The sequence below is a fragment of the Glycine soja genome, chromosome 16, assembly GCF_004193775.1.
Source record: "Glycine soja cultivar W05 chromosome 16, ASM419377v2, whole genome shotgun sequence".
In the NCBI taxonomy this organism is placed as follows: domain Eukaryota; kingdom Viridiplantae; phylum Streptophyta; class Magnoliopsida; order Fabales; family Fabaceae; genus Glycine; species Glycine soja.
Window position 1 is genome coordinate 15747957 of NC_041017.1, and position 17170 is coordinate 15765126.

General features: G+C 36.2%; 1 protein-coding gene across 2 annotated transcripts; it reads right to left on the reverse strand.

Annotated features, from left to right (window-relative positions):
* Window positions 1–943: 943 nt before the first annotated feature.
* Window positions 944–16407, reverse strand: LOC114391236 (actin-related protein 2/3 complex subunit 2A-like). 2 transcript variants are annotated; one of them, XM_028352288.1, is made up of 10 exons: window positions 16166–16407; window positions 13058–13124; window positions 12686–12893; window positions 9588–9757; window positions 8457–8534; window positions 8196–8316; window positions 8008–8099; window positions 2132–2188; window positions 1549–1620; window positions 944–1450 (listed from the first exon to the last, which is right to left on the reverse strand). In XM_028352288.1, exons 1-10 carry the CDS (start codon window positions 16225–16227, stop codon window positions 1415–1417), a joined length of 963 nt encoding a protein of 320 aa, XP_028208089.1. In that variant the 5' UTR covers window positions 16228–16407; the 3' UTR covers window positions 944–1414. The 2 variants fall into 2 exon arrangements, with proteins under 2 accessions (XP_028208089.1, XP_028208090.1); XM_028352289.1 differs by lacking the exon at window positions 16166–16407 and having other exon boundaries at window positions 12686–12925.
* Window positions 16408–17170: the final 763 nt, after the last annotated feature.

Here is a 17170-nt window from a genome sequence, read left to right on the forward strand (position 1 = left end):
TTTTTTCCTCTTACGGATCTACTTGATCTGGAAGTTACGGATCAAGTTGATCCGGAAGTCTCTTACGGATCAAGTTGATCCGGAAGAGACTTACGGATCAACTTACGGATCAAGCTGATCCGGAAGTGGAAAACTAAACAAGGACAATTTTGGCATTTTTCAAGAATGCTGGGTGCACCTAGCAACACTCTACTTATAATCCTATCTTGTGATGATGAATATTCGATGGCTCCATTGAGCTTGTTGTACTTCTAAGAAACTGCATTAGAAGCAATGAGTTTGCCAGGGAAGATCAAGGAAACAATAGAGGTAGGTGCGTCATATTCAGATGATGTAATTCTACTACTCATGGCTGCAGTGAGTGTGGAGAATTCAAGGGAACCAAATTGAATGCAATCAAATTTGCACGCATTCATAATTACCATATTTTTAACTATTGGATGAAGATCAAACGTTTCAAATTTTAAATGCATGTTTTAACTCTGATTTACCGGGATAAAATATAAGTCACCAGATCATCATCTAGCAGTTTAAAATTATTTCCCGCGAAAAATGCATGAAAAGTTGAATGCGAACAATCCGGATCTGAAACTCAAGATTGTTGTGACGCTAGGGATTCTTGACATCGTAAAGGGAAGTGAATTGGAATCAAATGTGTTTCACATAATGAGGTTACACTGTTACAGGCTTACATATTTATGATTCGATATTATCGTAACCGAACCAATAGAACAAATACAAAACACAACAGCAAAATAACATTATTATCTCTAAGTCTCTATCAGTTAAAAGATATGGTCGCATGAATACGGAACAAGCTTCAGCTTCTAAAATACTAGAATTTCTGCTAGCTTTGCACGTATTGCGTGTCTTTTCAGCAGCCGAGGATAAATTTATTTGTGATTGAATGACTCAAGGGTGATATTCGAGTAAACACGATGAATTTGAATTACAATCCGCAAAAGCATGCTACATGATCTAATTTAAAACCCTTCAAACGCTACAACAGCTTATCCATGTTTGTCACCTCATTCAAAAGTTTAAACTTGCATCAACACATTATCGATACTTTACAATAAAAGGAAACTTTGATGAATGCCTTAAAAAGGAAGATATTTTGATACGTATCCCCAAATACAGATATACACCACATTCAGATGATAAATAGTTGTACATTTTAATAACTAATTTTGTCAGGTCGTTTCTATTGTATTTGTATCCTATTCTTTTCCATGAATAAATTACAAGCTCCTGGAGCAGTCTGCAGAAATAGACCAGCAATTCCTTGGATACTAAGCGTGAAGAGTTCAGAAACAAGCATCTGGAACATTCTGCAAACATGCAATAGCGACTCCTTGGTTGGTGATTGTATAGTCCAATAGAAGCAGAATATCTTCCTCACCATGCTTCCTCTTTATGAAAATGAGTTGGTCCTTGAATCCTTGAGACTCTATAATCAAGTATAAATTTTCAGACATAAGTATTATTATAAAACACATAAAAAGAAAATACTAGTTAAAATCCATCACAAGAATGTGCATAACAAACCAGCCGTTTGAAGGATCTGTTGTATGAAGTTTTCTTTGAATTCTCGACATCTGGTTTGGCACGATTCAGAGCCTATATAAAACACGTGTAGGTTTTTTTACAAGTTATATTGTGAAAGTCAGCAAATCATTTAAGGGAAAATGACAACCAACACATTTATATCTCAAAAAAGCAATTAATCAGAAACGTAGACAGTAGACACTGATTACATGGACAAATGCAGCAGAACAAGTTCAATAAACTATACAAATTCTTCAATAGATAAAATATAAAGTGTGGGATTTTAGTTGGGCCCTAGGCTGCCAATTAAATCTACCAAACCAGGTGCATTCCTTCGGAAAAAAACAAAAGCCAATCTTAGGACGGTAGTTGATATATGAAAAAAACGGGGAACTTTCCCTAATCATAAACTATTCAATAAAGTATATACCTAATCATTATGTAACATCCAGTATGAGTATCCACTATATTATATTTTATAATCAAACACATTCAACTGCAATATCAAACAAAGTAGAGGTACCAAAAAGCATTTTTTAGTATCAGAATATGAGCTACCACAAGTAAATAAATGCAAGATTACCTGAATCAAGGACTCCACACGACGCCGCATACGTGTATGCATAAATCCTTCTGAGCACTGTGACAAATATGCATAATGTAGATCAGTAAAAGAATCTAAGAGAAAGACAATTTCAGAAAACTAAAGTGAGGTGAAATTGTTGATTGTATTCAACCCAAAGAGAAACTGAGTGCAATACAGTTTATATAGCAGTTACATAACTGTAACTGTCAACTAACTTGAGTTAGTTAGTGACAGCTGTCCTAACTAGCTGCCGAACTAATGTCAACCAACTATAGTTAGACTAACAGCTTGACTAAAAGAAAAGAAAGAGTTGCACTGAGTAAGTATACTCCTATACCCCCCACAAGCTCATGAGGGGTTGGCAGAATGCTTTTCAACCACTCTGAGCTTGGACCTATAAGTAGTGAAATTAGCAGGAATAAGGGTCGTTGTTAGGAAGTCTGCTCTTTGATCAATAGCTGGAACACGAACAACTTGAAGATGCTTGGCAAAAACCTGCTCCCTGACAAAGAATAAATCAAGCACCATATGTTTGGTGCCAGAATGTATCGCATGGTTATGAGCAAGAGCAAAAGTGCTTATTATCACAAAAAATGATCGGAGTTGCATGAGGAATATGAAGCTCAGACAATACTGATTTGATCCATGTGACTTCTGCTGTAGCCAAGGCCAGACTATGATATTCAGCTTCTGTGTTGGACCTAGCAACCACAGATTGCTTTTTAGACGACCAACAGACTACTAGATTGGAGCCAAAGAAAACTGCTGCTCCTGAAGTGGATCTTCTGTCATCTGGATCAGAGGCCCAGTAGAGGAAGGGAGAAAGCTTAAACCAAAATTAATAGTCTGTCAAGTATCTTAGGATTCTCTTTACTGCTGCCCAATGTTGTTCAGTAGGATCAGACATAAATTGACAGACCTTGTTGACAGAAAAACTAATTTCAGGTTGAGTGATGGTTGCATACAGCAAAGCACCCACAACAGATCTGTACAGGGTGGGATCAGAAAAGGACTCATACACAGACTTGGTTAACTTGCAGCCACCAACCATGGGAGAGGAGATGGAATTAGCTTCATCCATCTTGGTTTTAGTCAACAGGTCTCTTACATAGTCTTACATCAATACCCAGAAAATAATCCAAATTTCCTAAATCCTTTAGAGAAAACTCAGAATTAAGTTTAGTAACCAAGGATTTAATGAAAGTAGGATTGTTGCCTGTGACAATTATGTCATCAACAACCAACATAGATAACAGTGCTGGAATCAGTGTAGAAGAATAAGGAAGGATCACATTTGCTTGACCTGAAATTGTATTGAAGGAGAGTAGTCTTAAGTTTGTCAAACCAAGCTCTAGGGGCTTGTTTTAAGCCATAGATGGTTTTGTGCAGCTTGCACCCAAGTTGCTTGTTGCTGTTTTCAAAACCAGGAGGTTGAGACATGTAAATATTCTCTTCAAGGATGCCATTTAAAAACATGTAACTGTTGAAGACTTCACTTGTGAGTAATGGCAAGAGACAAAAGAATTCTGATAGTTACTGGTTTGATTATAGGAGAAAAAGTCTCATTGTAATCATAACCAAGTTTCTGATGAAGTTCTTTGCTACATGTTTGCTTTGTAATTGTTGATAGTGCCATCAGGATTCTCCTTCACCCTAAACACCCATTTGCAGCCAATTGGAACCCTAGATGAAGGTAGATCAGTAAGAGTCCATGTACCATTTTCATCAAAGCATCATACTCAGTCTTCATTGCTGCAAACCAAGTAGGATAGAGGAAAGAGCAGTTTTTGTGGACTTAGGCTCAGAATGAGCCAGAAGAGTAGGATGGAGTCTAGGCTTGACAACACCAGCTTTAGCTCTCGTGCACACAGAGTGCACATTATCAGGTATGACAAGAGCATTTTGAGAAGCAGTGACAACAGGTACAGAAGCAGTGGCAGGGGAAGATAAAGATACCTCAGCACTAGTGGCCTCAAGATTGGCTGATGCATCTGAAGGAACAGATGATGTTGTTGCTTTCAGGATTTCCTTGTGGCAAAGGAGAAGAACTAGATGTTAATAAGGCTGGTGTTGCTGCTGCAGGTGAATTGACAGATGCTGCAGCTGTTTGTGAAGCAGTAGCAGAAGGTGTTGAGGCAGCTAGAGTATGAAAAGGCTGATGAGACTGTAGCACAGTTAAAGTGTTGGGATGCTTAACACTGGTGGAAATAGTCTGATCTGATTCACCCATCAAGGAAGGAAATGGAAATCTGATTTCATTGAAAATCATATCTTTGGAGATGTATATTCTGCCATCTGCAGCAAGGCATGCCTTTGTGGGAAAGAGAGTAACCCAAAAATATACACTCTTGAGACCTTGGTTGCAGCTTGTGTTGATTATAAGGCCTGAGAAGAGGAAAACAGGCACACCCAAAGACTTTAAGGAATTCGTAATCTGGCAGCTTGCGAAACAATCTTTGATAAGGCACTTCATTTTGAATTGCTGAAGAAGGAAGTCTGTTTATCAGGTAAACACTAGAAATGACTGCATGATCCCAATAGTCAAGTATCATCGAGTCCTGAGACAACATAGTTAAAGCTGTTTCAACTATGTGACTGTGTTTCCTCTCTACAACACCATTCTGATGGTGTGTATGAGGAAAGACCAGTCTATGCATAATACAAAGATCTGTAAGATACTTAGAGAAAGGCCTACATTCACCTCCCCAATCAGACTGAACAGCTTTAATAGGTAGGTTAAATTGAGTTTTAACCATAGTTTGAAACTGTTTAAAAAATAGTTAGTGTCTGATTTACTTTTTAAGAAGTACAGCCAAGTAAATCAGTTGTGAGCATCAACAAAGGTTACATAATATCTGTAACCAGTGCTGGACACAATGGGAGAAGGACCCCACAAATCAGAATAGATAAGTTCAACAGGAGGGGAATAGACACTAAGAGAAAGGGAGGAGGGAAGTCTATGGGATTTACCAATGAAACATTGTGAACAAAAGTCAGAACCTGTTTTATGGATAATAGGCAGATTACAAAGTTTGAATACAAGTTTCATAGTATCAATAGTAGGATGTCCTAATCTAGAATGCCAAGTGGCAAAAGAAATAGAACTATTATAAACTGTGTTGACAACAGAAGCATCATTAACTCTATTTACAGAATTGGGAACAGAATTTGAAGAAGATGCTCTGAAGACAGGTTCTGAAACATCAGATGCAATGGTATTGACAGTGAAACTGAGACTTGAGTTGCTGTCTAGATGACTGAAGCAGATTAAGGAATTGGTAAAGGCAATCAGCACCAACCAACCCTTGAAGAAGGACCTCTTTAGAGACCTAAGATTTGAGCAAGCAAAACTGAGAATGAAACTCAAAAAACAGAGTTATCTCTACAAAACTAACTGACACTGATCAAGTTTTGGTTATAGAAGGAACAAATAACAGATTATTAAGAACAGGAGGAATTTGAGAGTTAAAAGGAGATTTAAAGGAGGTTACACCTGAGGAATTGATGTTTAACCCCTGACCATTTTACCAATAATAATTTGATCTGGTCCTTCAAAGGGTGTGCTCAGTTGAATATTCTGAGAAACAATTGTGACATGGTGAGATGCACCTGAATCTGGATAACAATTTTGTGAAGAGGACTGAGCACTGGTTAGATGAGCTTGTGGTGGTCGATTGTTATATTGAGGTGGAGCATTCTGATATGGAGCTGATTAGGATATGAATTGGAAGATTGAGTGGGATATTGGTTTGAATGTTGATTAGTAGGATACTGGTTTGGATACTGATTTTGGTGTTGGTTAGAATATCACTGTTGATTGGGAATTTGGTTTGAGTTGGAGTACTGATTCTGATTTGGATAGGCCATTGGTCGAGTGGGGATATAGTTATCATCATGCCTCTAATAGCAATAGGAAGCCTCATGTCCATATTTATGACAGATTTGACACTCTGAATGTTAGAGAATCTACCACCACAACCCCCACGGCCATCACCATAGCCGCGAACACCACCACGGACACCGCAAGAGAAATTGCGGCTATCTCCACAGCCATTGTTGAGGAAACTATAACCTCTGTTGTAGTTATTGTAGGTCGAGTCAGTGTTCTGAGCAGCATTGTGTTGAGCTTGAGCAACATTGGCTTGCGGTTCTGGAGTAGTGTTGGAACACACCTGCTGCAAGGAATTGGGGATAAAATTAGGTTTAGAAGCTTCAGTGAGATTGATGGAAGCAATTGATTTCTTGCGAGACTTTTCAATGCAAGTCTCATGAGCGAGAAGAAGAGTTTCGACTTCATCAACCCTAAGAGGCTCAAACCTACAACTAATAAGTGTAACCAATGACTCAAATTCATCTGGTAGTCAGTCAAGAACGACATCAACTTGTTCATTAGCCAGAGCAAATGCTCCAATAGATGAAAGCGAATCGATCAAGGTCTGAACTCAAAGGAGATATTCAGAAATTGAAAGATTATCCAGCGAAATATTACGAAGCTGCTTCTTCTTCATATGAATTATAGATTGAAAGTGTGAATGAAGTTTATCCCAAAGATGCCAGGAGGACTTACAACCGATGAGTCTAGGAAGAACTTTGCCAGAAGTCGTGGATTGAAGCCACGATAGCAAGAATTGATCCTGTTGTTCCCAAAGCAGAAACTCAGAAGAGACGTTTTTGGCATCGCGATCCGCCAGAGATGCATATCACGGTGGAATTTGTGGACTTGTGAGGAGATAGTGAAGGTGATGTCCTTTGATCATAGGCTCAAACTGTTGACACCACAGCAAATAGTTGGAATTTGTGAGTTATTCCGAGAACGAGTGTGAGAAACCTTTCGTGGTTGTGGTGGAAGAAGCGGTGGCAACCGGCATAGCAGCGTCTGCATTCACTGGAATCGCATTCACCGGAGTCATGTGATTCACCGGAACTACATTGTTCACTGATAGTGGCGGAGGAGGAGGAGGATTGTTAGAAGCAGAAGCCATGAAGAAAAAACTAAGGATTGAAACCTAACTCAGTGATACCATAAAAGAATCTAAGAGAGAATTTCAGAAAACTAAAGTAAGGTGAAATTGTTGATTGTATTCAACCCAAGAGAAACTGAGTACAATACATTTTATATAGCAGTTAGATTACTATAACTGACAACTAACTTGAGTTAGTGGCAGCTGTCTAACAGCTGTCCTAATTAACTGCCAAACAAATGTCAACCAACTATAGTTAGACTAACAGCATGACTAAAAGAAAAGAAAGAGTTACACCGAGTAAGTATACTCCAATAATCAGGATCAAACATTATATTTGCAGGTTTATTTTAAAAATAAATATTATTGGACAGCTAAGTATATAACAGTATTAGCATGAGCTTCTCTAGCTCGTCTCCAATTTCCATAATCCCCACATACACGTCCTTGAAAGTGTTCAAATCTATATTAACAAACTCCACATCACCATATACTCTCTCCCAACACTTTCCACCAGTGCCCCTCTTGATTTTTTTTTAAAATAAAATGACACTTTAAAAAAGTAAAAAATTATCTGTAAAAGTATTTACAATTTTTTTTATGTAAAACAAGAAAAAAATGGTTTTATTTTAGATCAAATAAAATCCTGTATTTCTAAATATTTCAGAGTAAAATATAGTATCTTTTACTTATCAATTCCAACCATTCTTCCTTACGCGTACTGAGGCAAACATGATAGTTTAAATCCCAAGGTAAATAATGCAAAATTATAATCCATGTAAAAGATGGTAATATCTTCTTCATGATGCCAAATCAAGCTCTGCATGAGCATTATCATGACCCAATACTGAATACATGAAAGTGATGTCATATTATGCAACTGAAAATATTGGTCCAAAGAAACCCACACACCTTAACATGATAGCTAACATAGGCATGAAAAGTTGACAGATTCCATACTGTACGATCCAGTTTCTGGCCTTCGACATGACGAGGGAAGATAACTGCAAAGTTTAACATATTACATTGGTGTGATGCTAGCAAAAAAAAAAATATGTATATATACATACATACATTGTGACACTTTTCCTGACACTAACCAAATGTCACAAATCCTGCATTCGCAGCGGGAACTTCTTTTAGTTCCAGTGGAGGAGTAAGAGACCATGAACAAGGAGGTGTATTATTAAGTCCAGCTGTACGCCTGGCTTCGACAAATTCCTAAATTATAATAAAGCTTGAAAATTGAAACATCAAACCACCCAAAAGAGTAGCAAAATGCAACAAAAATGATACTTTATCTCTCTCCCTATTCTCTTTCATCCCAATGACCCTTAGATATGTAATAACTAAAACCATACCTGCAGGAATGAAGTTGCGAGAACAATGTCTATTGAATCGTTGAATCTCATAGGATACACTACAGTCACCTTATCAGCCTGTCAAAAAACATGTTTCAACAACTAGATTTTACCAATTTCAAATTAAAAGAGTTCTTTATTTTATTATTTTATCCTTTTCCTTTTTCCCAACTCAACTAACAGAAACTATTGTTGCAGATTTGAATACCACACAAAAAGCACTATATCAAGTTGATTAAGGAGGGTTATATGCTCACCAGTCAGAACCCTCCTAATTGCGTTATATGCTCAGTTGATTAAAGGAGATTTTCATGGCACAGCAACTCACATGGAATAAGATTAGGCCTTTCATTCTATTTAATGTAAAGTGTGTGCACTTTTCAGGGGGGTTTTCTTAAACATATTGAGGATTCGACATTTGTGTTAGCGGACCCCATTTAAAGAGGGGTCAATCTCTATTAGTTAGTTATTTGGAATATTTGGATACAACAACAACAACAACAACAATGCCTTGTCCCACTTGGTGAGGTCGGCTACATGGATTGCACGACATCATTCGACATGGTTATAAACCAAAGTTTTAGAAATATTATTTAGCCTAGGGTCTCCCTTGATGATACAGAGAATTTAAAGAGGAAAATAGGAATTTAGAAACCAAAGTTCAATTACTTTGCTCCATTTATTTATTTTCTTCGTTATTTGTGATTTTTTAAACACTAACGAGATTCATTGTAAATTTTGAGTAGTTTTCATCATTTTTGAGAATTTATATGTATAAGTATGCATTATATAAACTATACAAAAATTCAGAATAGCAGTCATCCCACTATAGCGTTTTGGGGTCGACTGCAACATGCTGTTATCAGGGACTGAGAACATTGCTTTTAATAAACTGCCTCATTATCTTCCTTAGTATGTATTTTCTCTCTTCTAATAAAGTGCACTTATATTGTGTATATATAGCCTGACAAGAAAGTTTAGGAAACAACATTTATGCTTAAAGTAAGTTAATCCTGCATGTAGCATTGTTATGGCACTACTCCGTAATGTGTAGGAATAAAAAAGAGTGAATAAAACATTCCAAGCAGCGATAAATGCTAAAGTAACAGAAAGTTGCAACTATTATCACACCTGAGGAAAAAGAAAGAAAGACTCATTAGGCCGATGAACAAGGGCAACAAGTGGATCCAGGTCTGGAGCAACAGTTCTGGCAGCAAGATGTTCTAAAATTACTCTCAATGGTGCACCAAGGACAACCTCCCTTATTGATGCAACTTTTACCAAAAAAGCATGTTTTTGCTCTGCACAATTTCAACATCAATTGTCAAAGAACATCAAAAACCAAATAATTGAATCGAAATTCCTTTTTATTTTTGGCATTTAATCAGAATTTTAATTCAAGGCAGAGTAGAAGATTACATATAGGGATTCAGAAGTATATTTGGAAAGATTTTTATAAAACTAAAGGATAATTTTTGAAAAAAATAAACATGTTCTTTTACCCTAAAATGCTAAAACATACAAAGAAAAAAATCCATCAAATGTATCAAAGCATAAGGCACACGACAAACTTAAAAGTTAAAACTAATTTTCTATATTAATATAACAGGAAAATTTGCATAAGCTGAACAACTCCCTAAAGAGATGATTAACCAATTCTGAACAATCACCAAACTTTACACACATCCGAGTAAAACAGTTATGTAGCCTTGGAAACTAAACCATTAGCATTATTACCGTTACCCCAATTAAGTACCACGCAATCCAAACAAAAGACCCACCCTTAGAAGGAGTAAGTATTTTTTTCTAATATAAGAACTTCATTATGACCTATGTTATCAATAGCGCTCATCACGGTGGTGAAGCGGCACGGAAATGCAACATTGACATTGTTGTGTTGCATTTTGAAGTCATGCACGGAGTGGCTGCTATCTGGATCTAACCAGGGCAATCGTGCTCCCTGGAGCGGTTTCACCTCCGCAACCTTGAAGCTTGAAAAAAACCTGAAAATGCCCTCACTATTAATCCTTAGAGAGGGTATTTTTGGTTTTTTAGCATTTTTTTTCTTTTTTTTTGGTTATTAGCTTCTGAAACAGGCTTTCTCCTGTGCACGCATGAAGCCCCTTACAGACCCTTCTGCTTCTGCCCTAGCCTCTTCCCACATGCCCATGTGGTCGCTTCTTCTCCAACAACCTTCATTTCCAGCGACCCGGAAACTCAAGTGACCAGCCCACTCCGGCAATCCCACCTGAGATTAGGTTTTCTTTTCTTTTTCAGTTTTTGAGCTTATACATACATATATATATATATTGAAAGAGTTACACTCTAACCACATGAACCAAATTGACAAAAAAAATGTCTCTTTGGTCCTGGGACCTAGGGCAAACCCAATGGCCAATACCCATCAAAAACGCCAAAAAATGATTTTTCATGGAGAAACAACAATAGAACAGTGTCAAAAGATGTGGAGCCAATTCTGAGCCACACATGACATGCATATCTGGGAAAAATGCTTATTTACTTGGACAGCAACACTCATTAGTTCAAACGTGATTGAATTTAATTAATATAACATATGTGGTATACTATTATAAGATATTTTTAATTTAATAGTAATAGTATGGCACACATTCTTACTATGTGTAATGTGTTGTGGTTTTAGTTAACTGGTAAAGTACAAATGAAGTTTGTTCCTTAAGGTTTACAAATATGAAGTTTGTTATTTTCAATTAAAAATAAAAATAAATTATTAGGAAAAACATTACAAAAGGATCCTTAAAATAAAAAAAGAATCAAATTCAGAAACTCTCTACATTGAATTCAAAAAAGAGTAGAAATTCCAAGAAAAATACAAATCTGAAACACTCGTTGACTGTTCAAAATCGACTAGGAACAGCACACACATCACACATACACATAAATTTGTTGCTTGTGAAAGTCTTCGGGAGTTCGAGATTTCGGGAGTTCGCATGGTGCTCGTGCTAGTTCGTGGTGCCGTCGTCGACTTCGGGAGTTCGGGAGTTCGCGTGGAGCTCGCGCTGGTGCGTGCTGCGTGCTGCTCATCCCATTTTGATTCCAAAAACCGGGTTTAGGGTTGGGTCGGGTCAGCCCAAGACAGCCCAATCTGTCATTTTGGGAAAAAAAATTTTAAAAAAAAACCTTTCTTCTGCCATAACCGCCATTCTGCCACCACCGTTAAACCTATGGCAGCCGCCATTTGAAACCCGCAATACCACCGCTATTTGGTGGCATTTTTTTCAAAAATTCGCCATTCCATACCGCCATGGCGCCGCCATAACTGCCATTTGACAACACTGCTATATGCTTATACGGTCTTAAATAGTCCCAAAGGGCATGGTTTGGCAGATTTAGCACAGTAGTTCAGCAATTTGGTATGACTTGGAATGAAGCTTACTGCTCAGTTTTCATCATCATTCAGCCATAGGGTGTATTATTTGACTGTGTACTTAGACGACAACGCCATTACAGGCAGTGATGATCACCAAGGTATTGCACAAGTAAAACATATTTGTCACCACTTTCATACAAAAGATCTTGGCAGTTGTCTAATACTTGAGGATAGAAGTGGCACAATCCACAAATGGTATTTTGATTTCCCAAATGAAGTCTGCGATGGACATCCTAGAGGAAACAGGATTGATGTGTGTTTGATACTCCTGTGTATCAAGTTTGGTGCGATATACACAGCTTGAATGGGAATGTTGTAAATATATAATTATAGTAATATTGTTAGTAGGGCAGATTATATTCTTGCAATTATGTTAATTAGGATATATGTCTATTCTTATAATTATTTGTAATTATCCTTGTATTTATGATGCCTAATATAAATATATGCTCTGCTGTGTTATTCAGAGTCAGACACAAATTCATTCACATGTTCTCTTATTCCTCTCTCAACAAATTAAAAATTAACTTTTTCAACAAAAAAAATCATTTTTGCATCATACTATATAATCCCTCGAGCAGTAACCTTAGCAATCCCCAGTGATATTCAAATCAAATCACAACAGAATAGTAATAAAATAAACTGCAAATACTGATGGCCAAGAAACCACTATATAAATGAATAGATAAAGTTAAACTTCAATGGGGTGTGGTCATCAGGTAATCAAAGACCATTGTACAAAGGAGTTGAGGAAAAGGATCCATACATGAATGCACAATGATTAAGTGGTTTTTTTTTTTTTGACAGAACTTCGTTGTACCTTGATTTGCCGGAAGCTTTGACAGATTTATTTTTAATGTGAGGTTAAAGCCATCCCTTGGAGGATCAAGAATTTGCACAAGATTACCATATGCAGCTTTGATTGCTTCGATGGCTCCAAAAGGAAGTCCACAGACAAAAATAGTTTCTGAAGAAGGAGTAGGCAACGATACTGATAGCAACAAAACATGAGGATTCTTCATTGACACCTACAATCATCATTGCTTGGTTAATATGCAACCTAAAAGTGTCAAAAACACACATATTTTATTAAAATCATCTAGGGAAAAATTTAACCAGCAATGTTATAGCATCAAAGGTATTCATCAAAATATTTTCTTGAATCCTGATTATCTCCAAAAAAAGTCATTACCTGAATATGATATCGAACATCATCAAACTCAACCCAGTGGTGATCCAGTTCAACTCCTTTTTCGAGACTGAAACAGTGATCAACATTAAAATTGTGTGACAAATCATTAAAACTGAAGTTTAGGTTTCATAATCATTTGTTAACTACTACCTCTGGTCCTATATATAAGAAACAAATACCTAATTCATCAAGATAAAAAAAAGTGGTTAAATTGGTTAATTTTAATTAATAATGTCATAAATTTTAATTTTATTCCAAAACTACCCATAACATTAAATGATTTAAGTGGTGAATACTTTTCAAAAGATAATTTTTCCAACCAATGAGTATACCTTGTTTTATTAATAGCCTAATAAGCACTTTCATGGGAAATGAGTGTAAATCATTAATAGACCTTGCAGTTAATTAAGGGTAAAAAAGAAATTTAGCAATTAATACAATTGAAAGTATTCCTATGTTTCTTATAATTAAGACCAAGAAAATTTTCTCTTTTGTTTCTTATATAAAGGACCAGAGGTAATATTAATTAGCATGAGGAAGGGAAACAATTGACCTAACTGCACGAAATGGAGTTCAAATGAGGTCTCTTTAGCTGGACGTATATATTATCAATGGTATAATGAGATGAAATCAAAGTCAACAACTACACACTTGGCATAAAAGTAACAATAGTAAGGATGTAGCTCCACCTAATTACTTAGAATTTTCTGAACTGGACTCCCCCTTGTGTCTCATGACTCCAAGGTTATGAATGGCAAATGGCAGAATATGGCAGAAGCAGGAAGACCAAAATTCTGCCATATAAACATGCCATTGCGGCCCATGGTGCTGCCATAGCACGAATTGCCTACGGCGGAGGGATCGAAAAACACTGCATTATAGCATTATTGCAGCAGGAGACATGAGGTTGGTTGGGTGGTTAAGAAAGAAGGGAAGGAGGGAAAGGTTGCGGGTTTGATCCCTCCTGCTAACAAAAAACTAACAAACTAACAATTAACATTGCCAAGAAAAAAAAATAGCATTATGGCGGCGCTATACATTTATTTGACAACAATCACAACATTTGCTTTGACTCCAAGCCTATATGTTTGCAGGAGGAATCACATTTGCAGCAAGAAAGTGCCTGGGGCACAGTAATCTTTTTTTTATTAGCCAAAAAGCCTGGGGCACAGTAATCATGTGTGTTTGGTTGATTTTTGCAGTGAAAAAAAAAATTCACCGGGTAGAATTAATTTTGAGAAAAGTCAAAAGTGAAATTCATTTTATTTTTCAGAAAGTAAAATTGATTCTAGGAATGAATAATATTTAAAAAAATATACCAATATTTACACTTCAAAAGTGATTCTACTTTACTATACAGACAATCAATTTCTCTAGACTCGTTTTTAAAACGTCATTATCAATTTTTTTAATATCAATTTTCCATCTTTCCTACCTTTTGTGCTGAAATTCCAACACAACTTAAATCTGTTATTTCATATTTTACAAAACAATAATACTAAAAAATATTTCTCTTCTCCATTCTCCACTTTCTTGGCTTAACAAGGCATTCTCACTAGTCTTCATATATTTCTCTCCATTAATAATATAAGATTACTATAAGGAAAAATAGACATCACTTAGAAACAGCAAAATCACTTTTGCTCAATATGAGATTTCCAAAGAAAGTTTGGGCAGATGTCATTGCTTTGATGTGTCATTTAATTAATCATACATTCATATGTCCTCTATTATTTTGATTGATAAAATTTCTTACTAGATTTTGTTTCCCTCTCGTTCATACTTTCCTTACACCTCATGTATTCAATTGCACATTTGCACCTGTTTTGTTGAGGATGTTTACCCTCAAACTTCTAAACTAGATCCTACATCCTTTATCTGTACATATATTGGCCACTCTCACTCACAAAAAAGGGTATTGTTGCTTCTCTCTTAATCTCAGGCCATACTTTGTATTTGCTGCAATTGCCTTCTTTGAGTCCACTTGCTTCACTATTGTTCCTTCTAAGTCTCCAAACAAGACTGATGTTTCTAAAGCTGATCCCGCAATAACCATTAATACCATCATTTTTAAATCAAAGACCTAGGCAAACTTTTGATACTCTCAGCCAAGCATTGGCCTTCTACACTCCAACTTGATAACCACATGCTACTCTAGCAGCATTCGTTGTTATCCACAAGTTTATTGGCCAAAAGTTACATAAACACTAGTAACAAAAATAAAGCCACCTAAAATCTCACAAACCAGCAAGGGTAACACCTTAGAGAATAGGTTTTACTGTGTGAATGAACACTAGAATCCAAATGTGGCTTTTAAACTTTCACCAAGAAAATAATTTTAGGATCTAGGGTGATAAAAAGTTGAAATCAGAAGAAGTCCAATCTTCTTCATATCGTTGAAGAACTCTGTTCAAGCAATCATCTTTCACAATCTCCTAGCAACTCTAAAAGAAACTAATAGTGACCCCAAATGGACCTGGGTCCACATCATGTAAATCCTAAATTGCCTTCTTCATTTATAGAAGTCAGTGATTTCTCAAGCAATTAAACCTAGATGTTACTTCTCACACAACTCTCCTATTATCCAACTCCAGCTCATTAATCCTTCATATCCTATAATTTGATCTTTAACTAATCTCTTCCACAGACAGAATCTCTTCATTATTATGAGAAAGTATAGTTCACATAATCAGATGTTCATTTACTACATTATCCTCACTCACTAGATGATCCAAAGCCGCTAACATTCCCACCCACCACCCAGCAATCACCCTTATTCTTTTATCTGGTTATCCAAAAGAGTGAAAGTTTTACGACATATTTTCTAATCAAAGATGAACAGGACCCAGCAGAATCTATCCAGACTTCCAAATAATAGCAAAATGATAAGAAATTAGACAAAAGAAAAAAATCTCCCTAAGTAGCAGAGATACAAAATATTAAGACTCAGTGAGCATGAAGTGATTCTAATTTCTTAATAAGGAAGCTGCGTATGTATGTATAAATTCACCTTGCCCCCCCCCCCCCCCCAACCCACCCTTCGTCTATCTATCAGACTCTAGAATGAATTAAGTGTAAGCGAAGGGAAGAAGAGAAAAAAAAACGTACTTTTGGGCCCGATTCAACAAGGTCTGGAACAGGAATCTAGAATGAGACTGCAGGAGTATCATGGATCCCTCTCGCGACGTTGCAAGATCCAAGCGAGGGATTCTTTTCTTCGTGATTGGGATTCAGTTTTGGAACAGAGCAAGACCAGAATCATGCGTCGTCGTGATGTGATGATGATTGATTCGTTGATTCAATTGGGCTCTCGTGCTGATGCTGGCCATGCCCTATATTAGATAGTTACTACCTTTTTTTTCTCTTTTACTAATCCTTGTCCTCGAGAAAATATTTTTGAATTTTTAGCACCAAATTATTACAATCTAAAGCAAAAATATTTGTTTTTATTTTTTTTATTTTGAAAAGTCTAAAACTCAATTGAATTAATGACAATTTTGTCCCACGTTATTTTTCTTTTTAAATTTGTCTATTTTCATTTCACTTTGAAATTTAAACCAAATGATAAATATCATATTTATTATCTTGATATTTGTCTTGAATACATGAATTAAATTATAAAATCTAAGTAAAGATTGTAAGCATATAATTGTTACGCAGCTCATAAATAGAATTGAAGTAGTTGTTAGAAAGTTTTTTGCATTTATATTTTGTATTTTAAGATTCAAACTCAGTATTAACTTAAAGAAATCTTCATAGAGTATTTCATTAGTGGCACCAAAGATCATATCCTCCACATATACTTGTACTAGTATAAATTGAGACTCATAATTCTTACAAAAGAGAGTTGTGTCAACCTTTCATCGTTCAAAATCATTTTCTAAAAGAAATGAACTTGGCTTTTCATACCAAGCTCTCGGAGTTTGTTTAAGTCCATATAATGCTTTGTTGAGTTTAAAAACATGTTGATGAAGGGTTTCACTTTCAAATCCAGGTGGTTGATTGACAGTGATGCTAAATCATTGTCAAAAGCACTAGTTTATCCCTAAATTTTGCAATATAGGGAGTAACCTAGGTCAAATCGCAAAGGACACAAACAATTCAAATTTAATC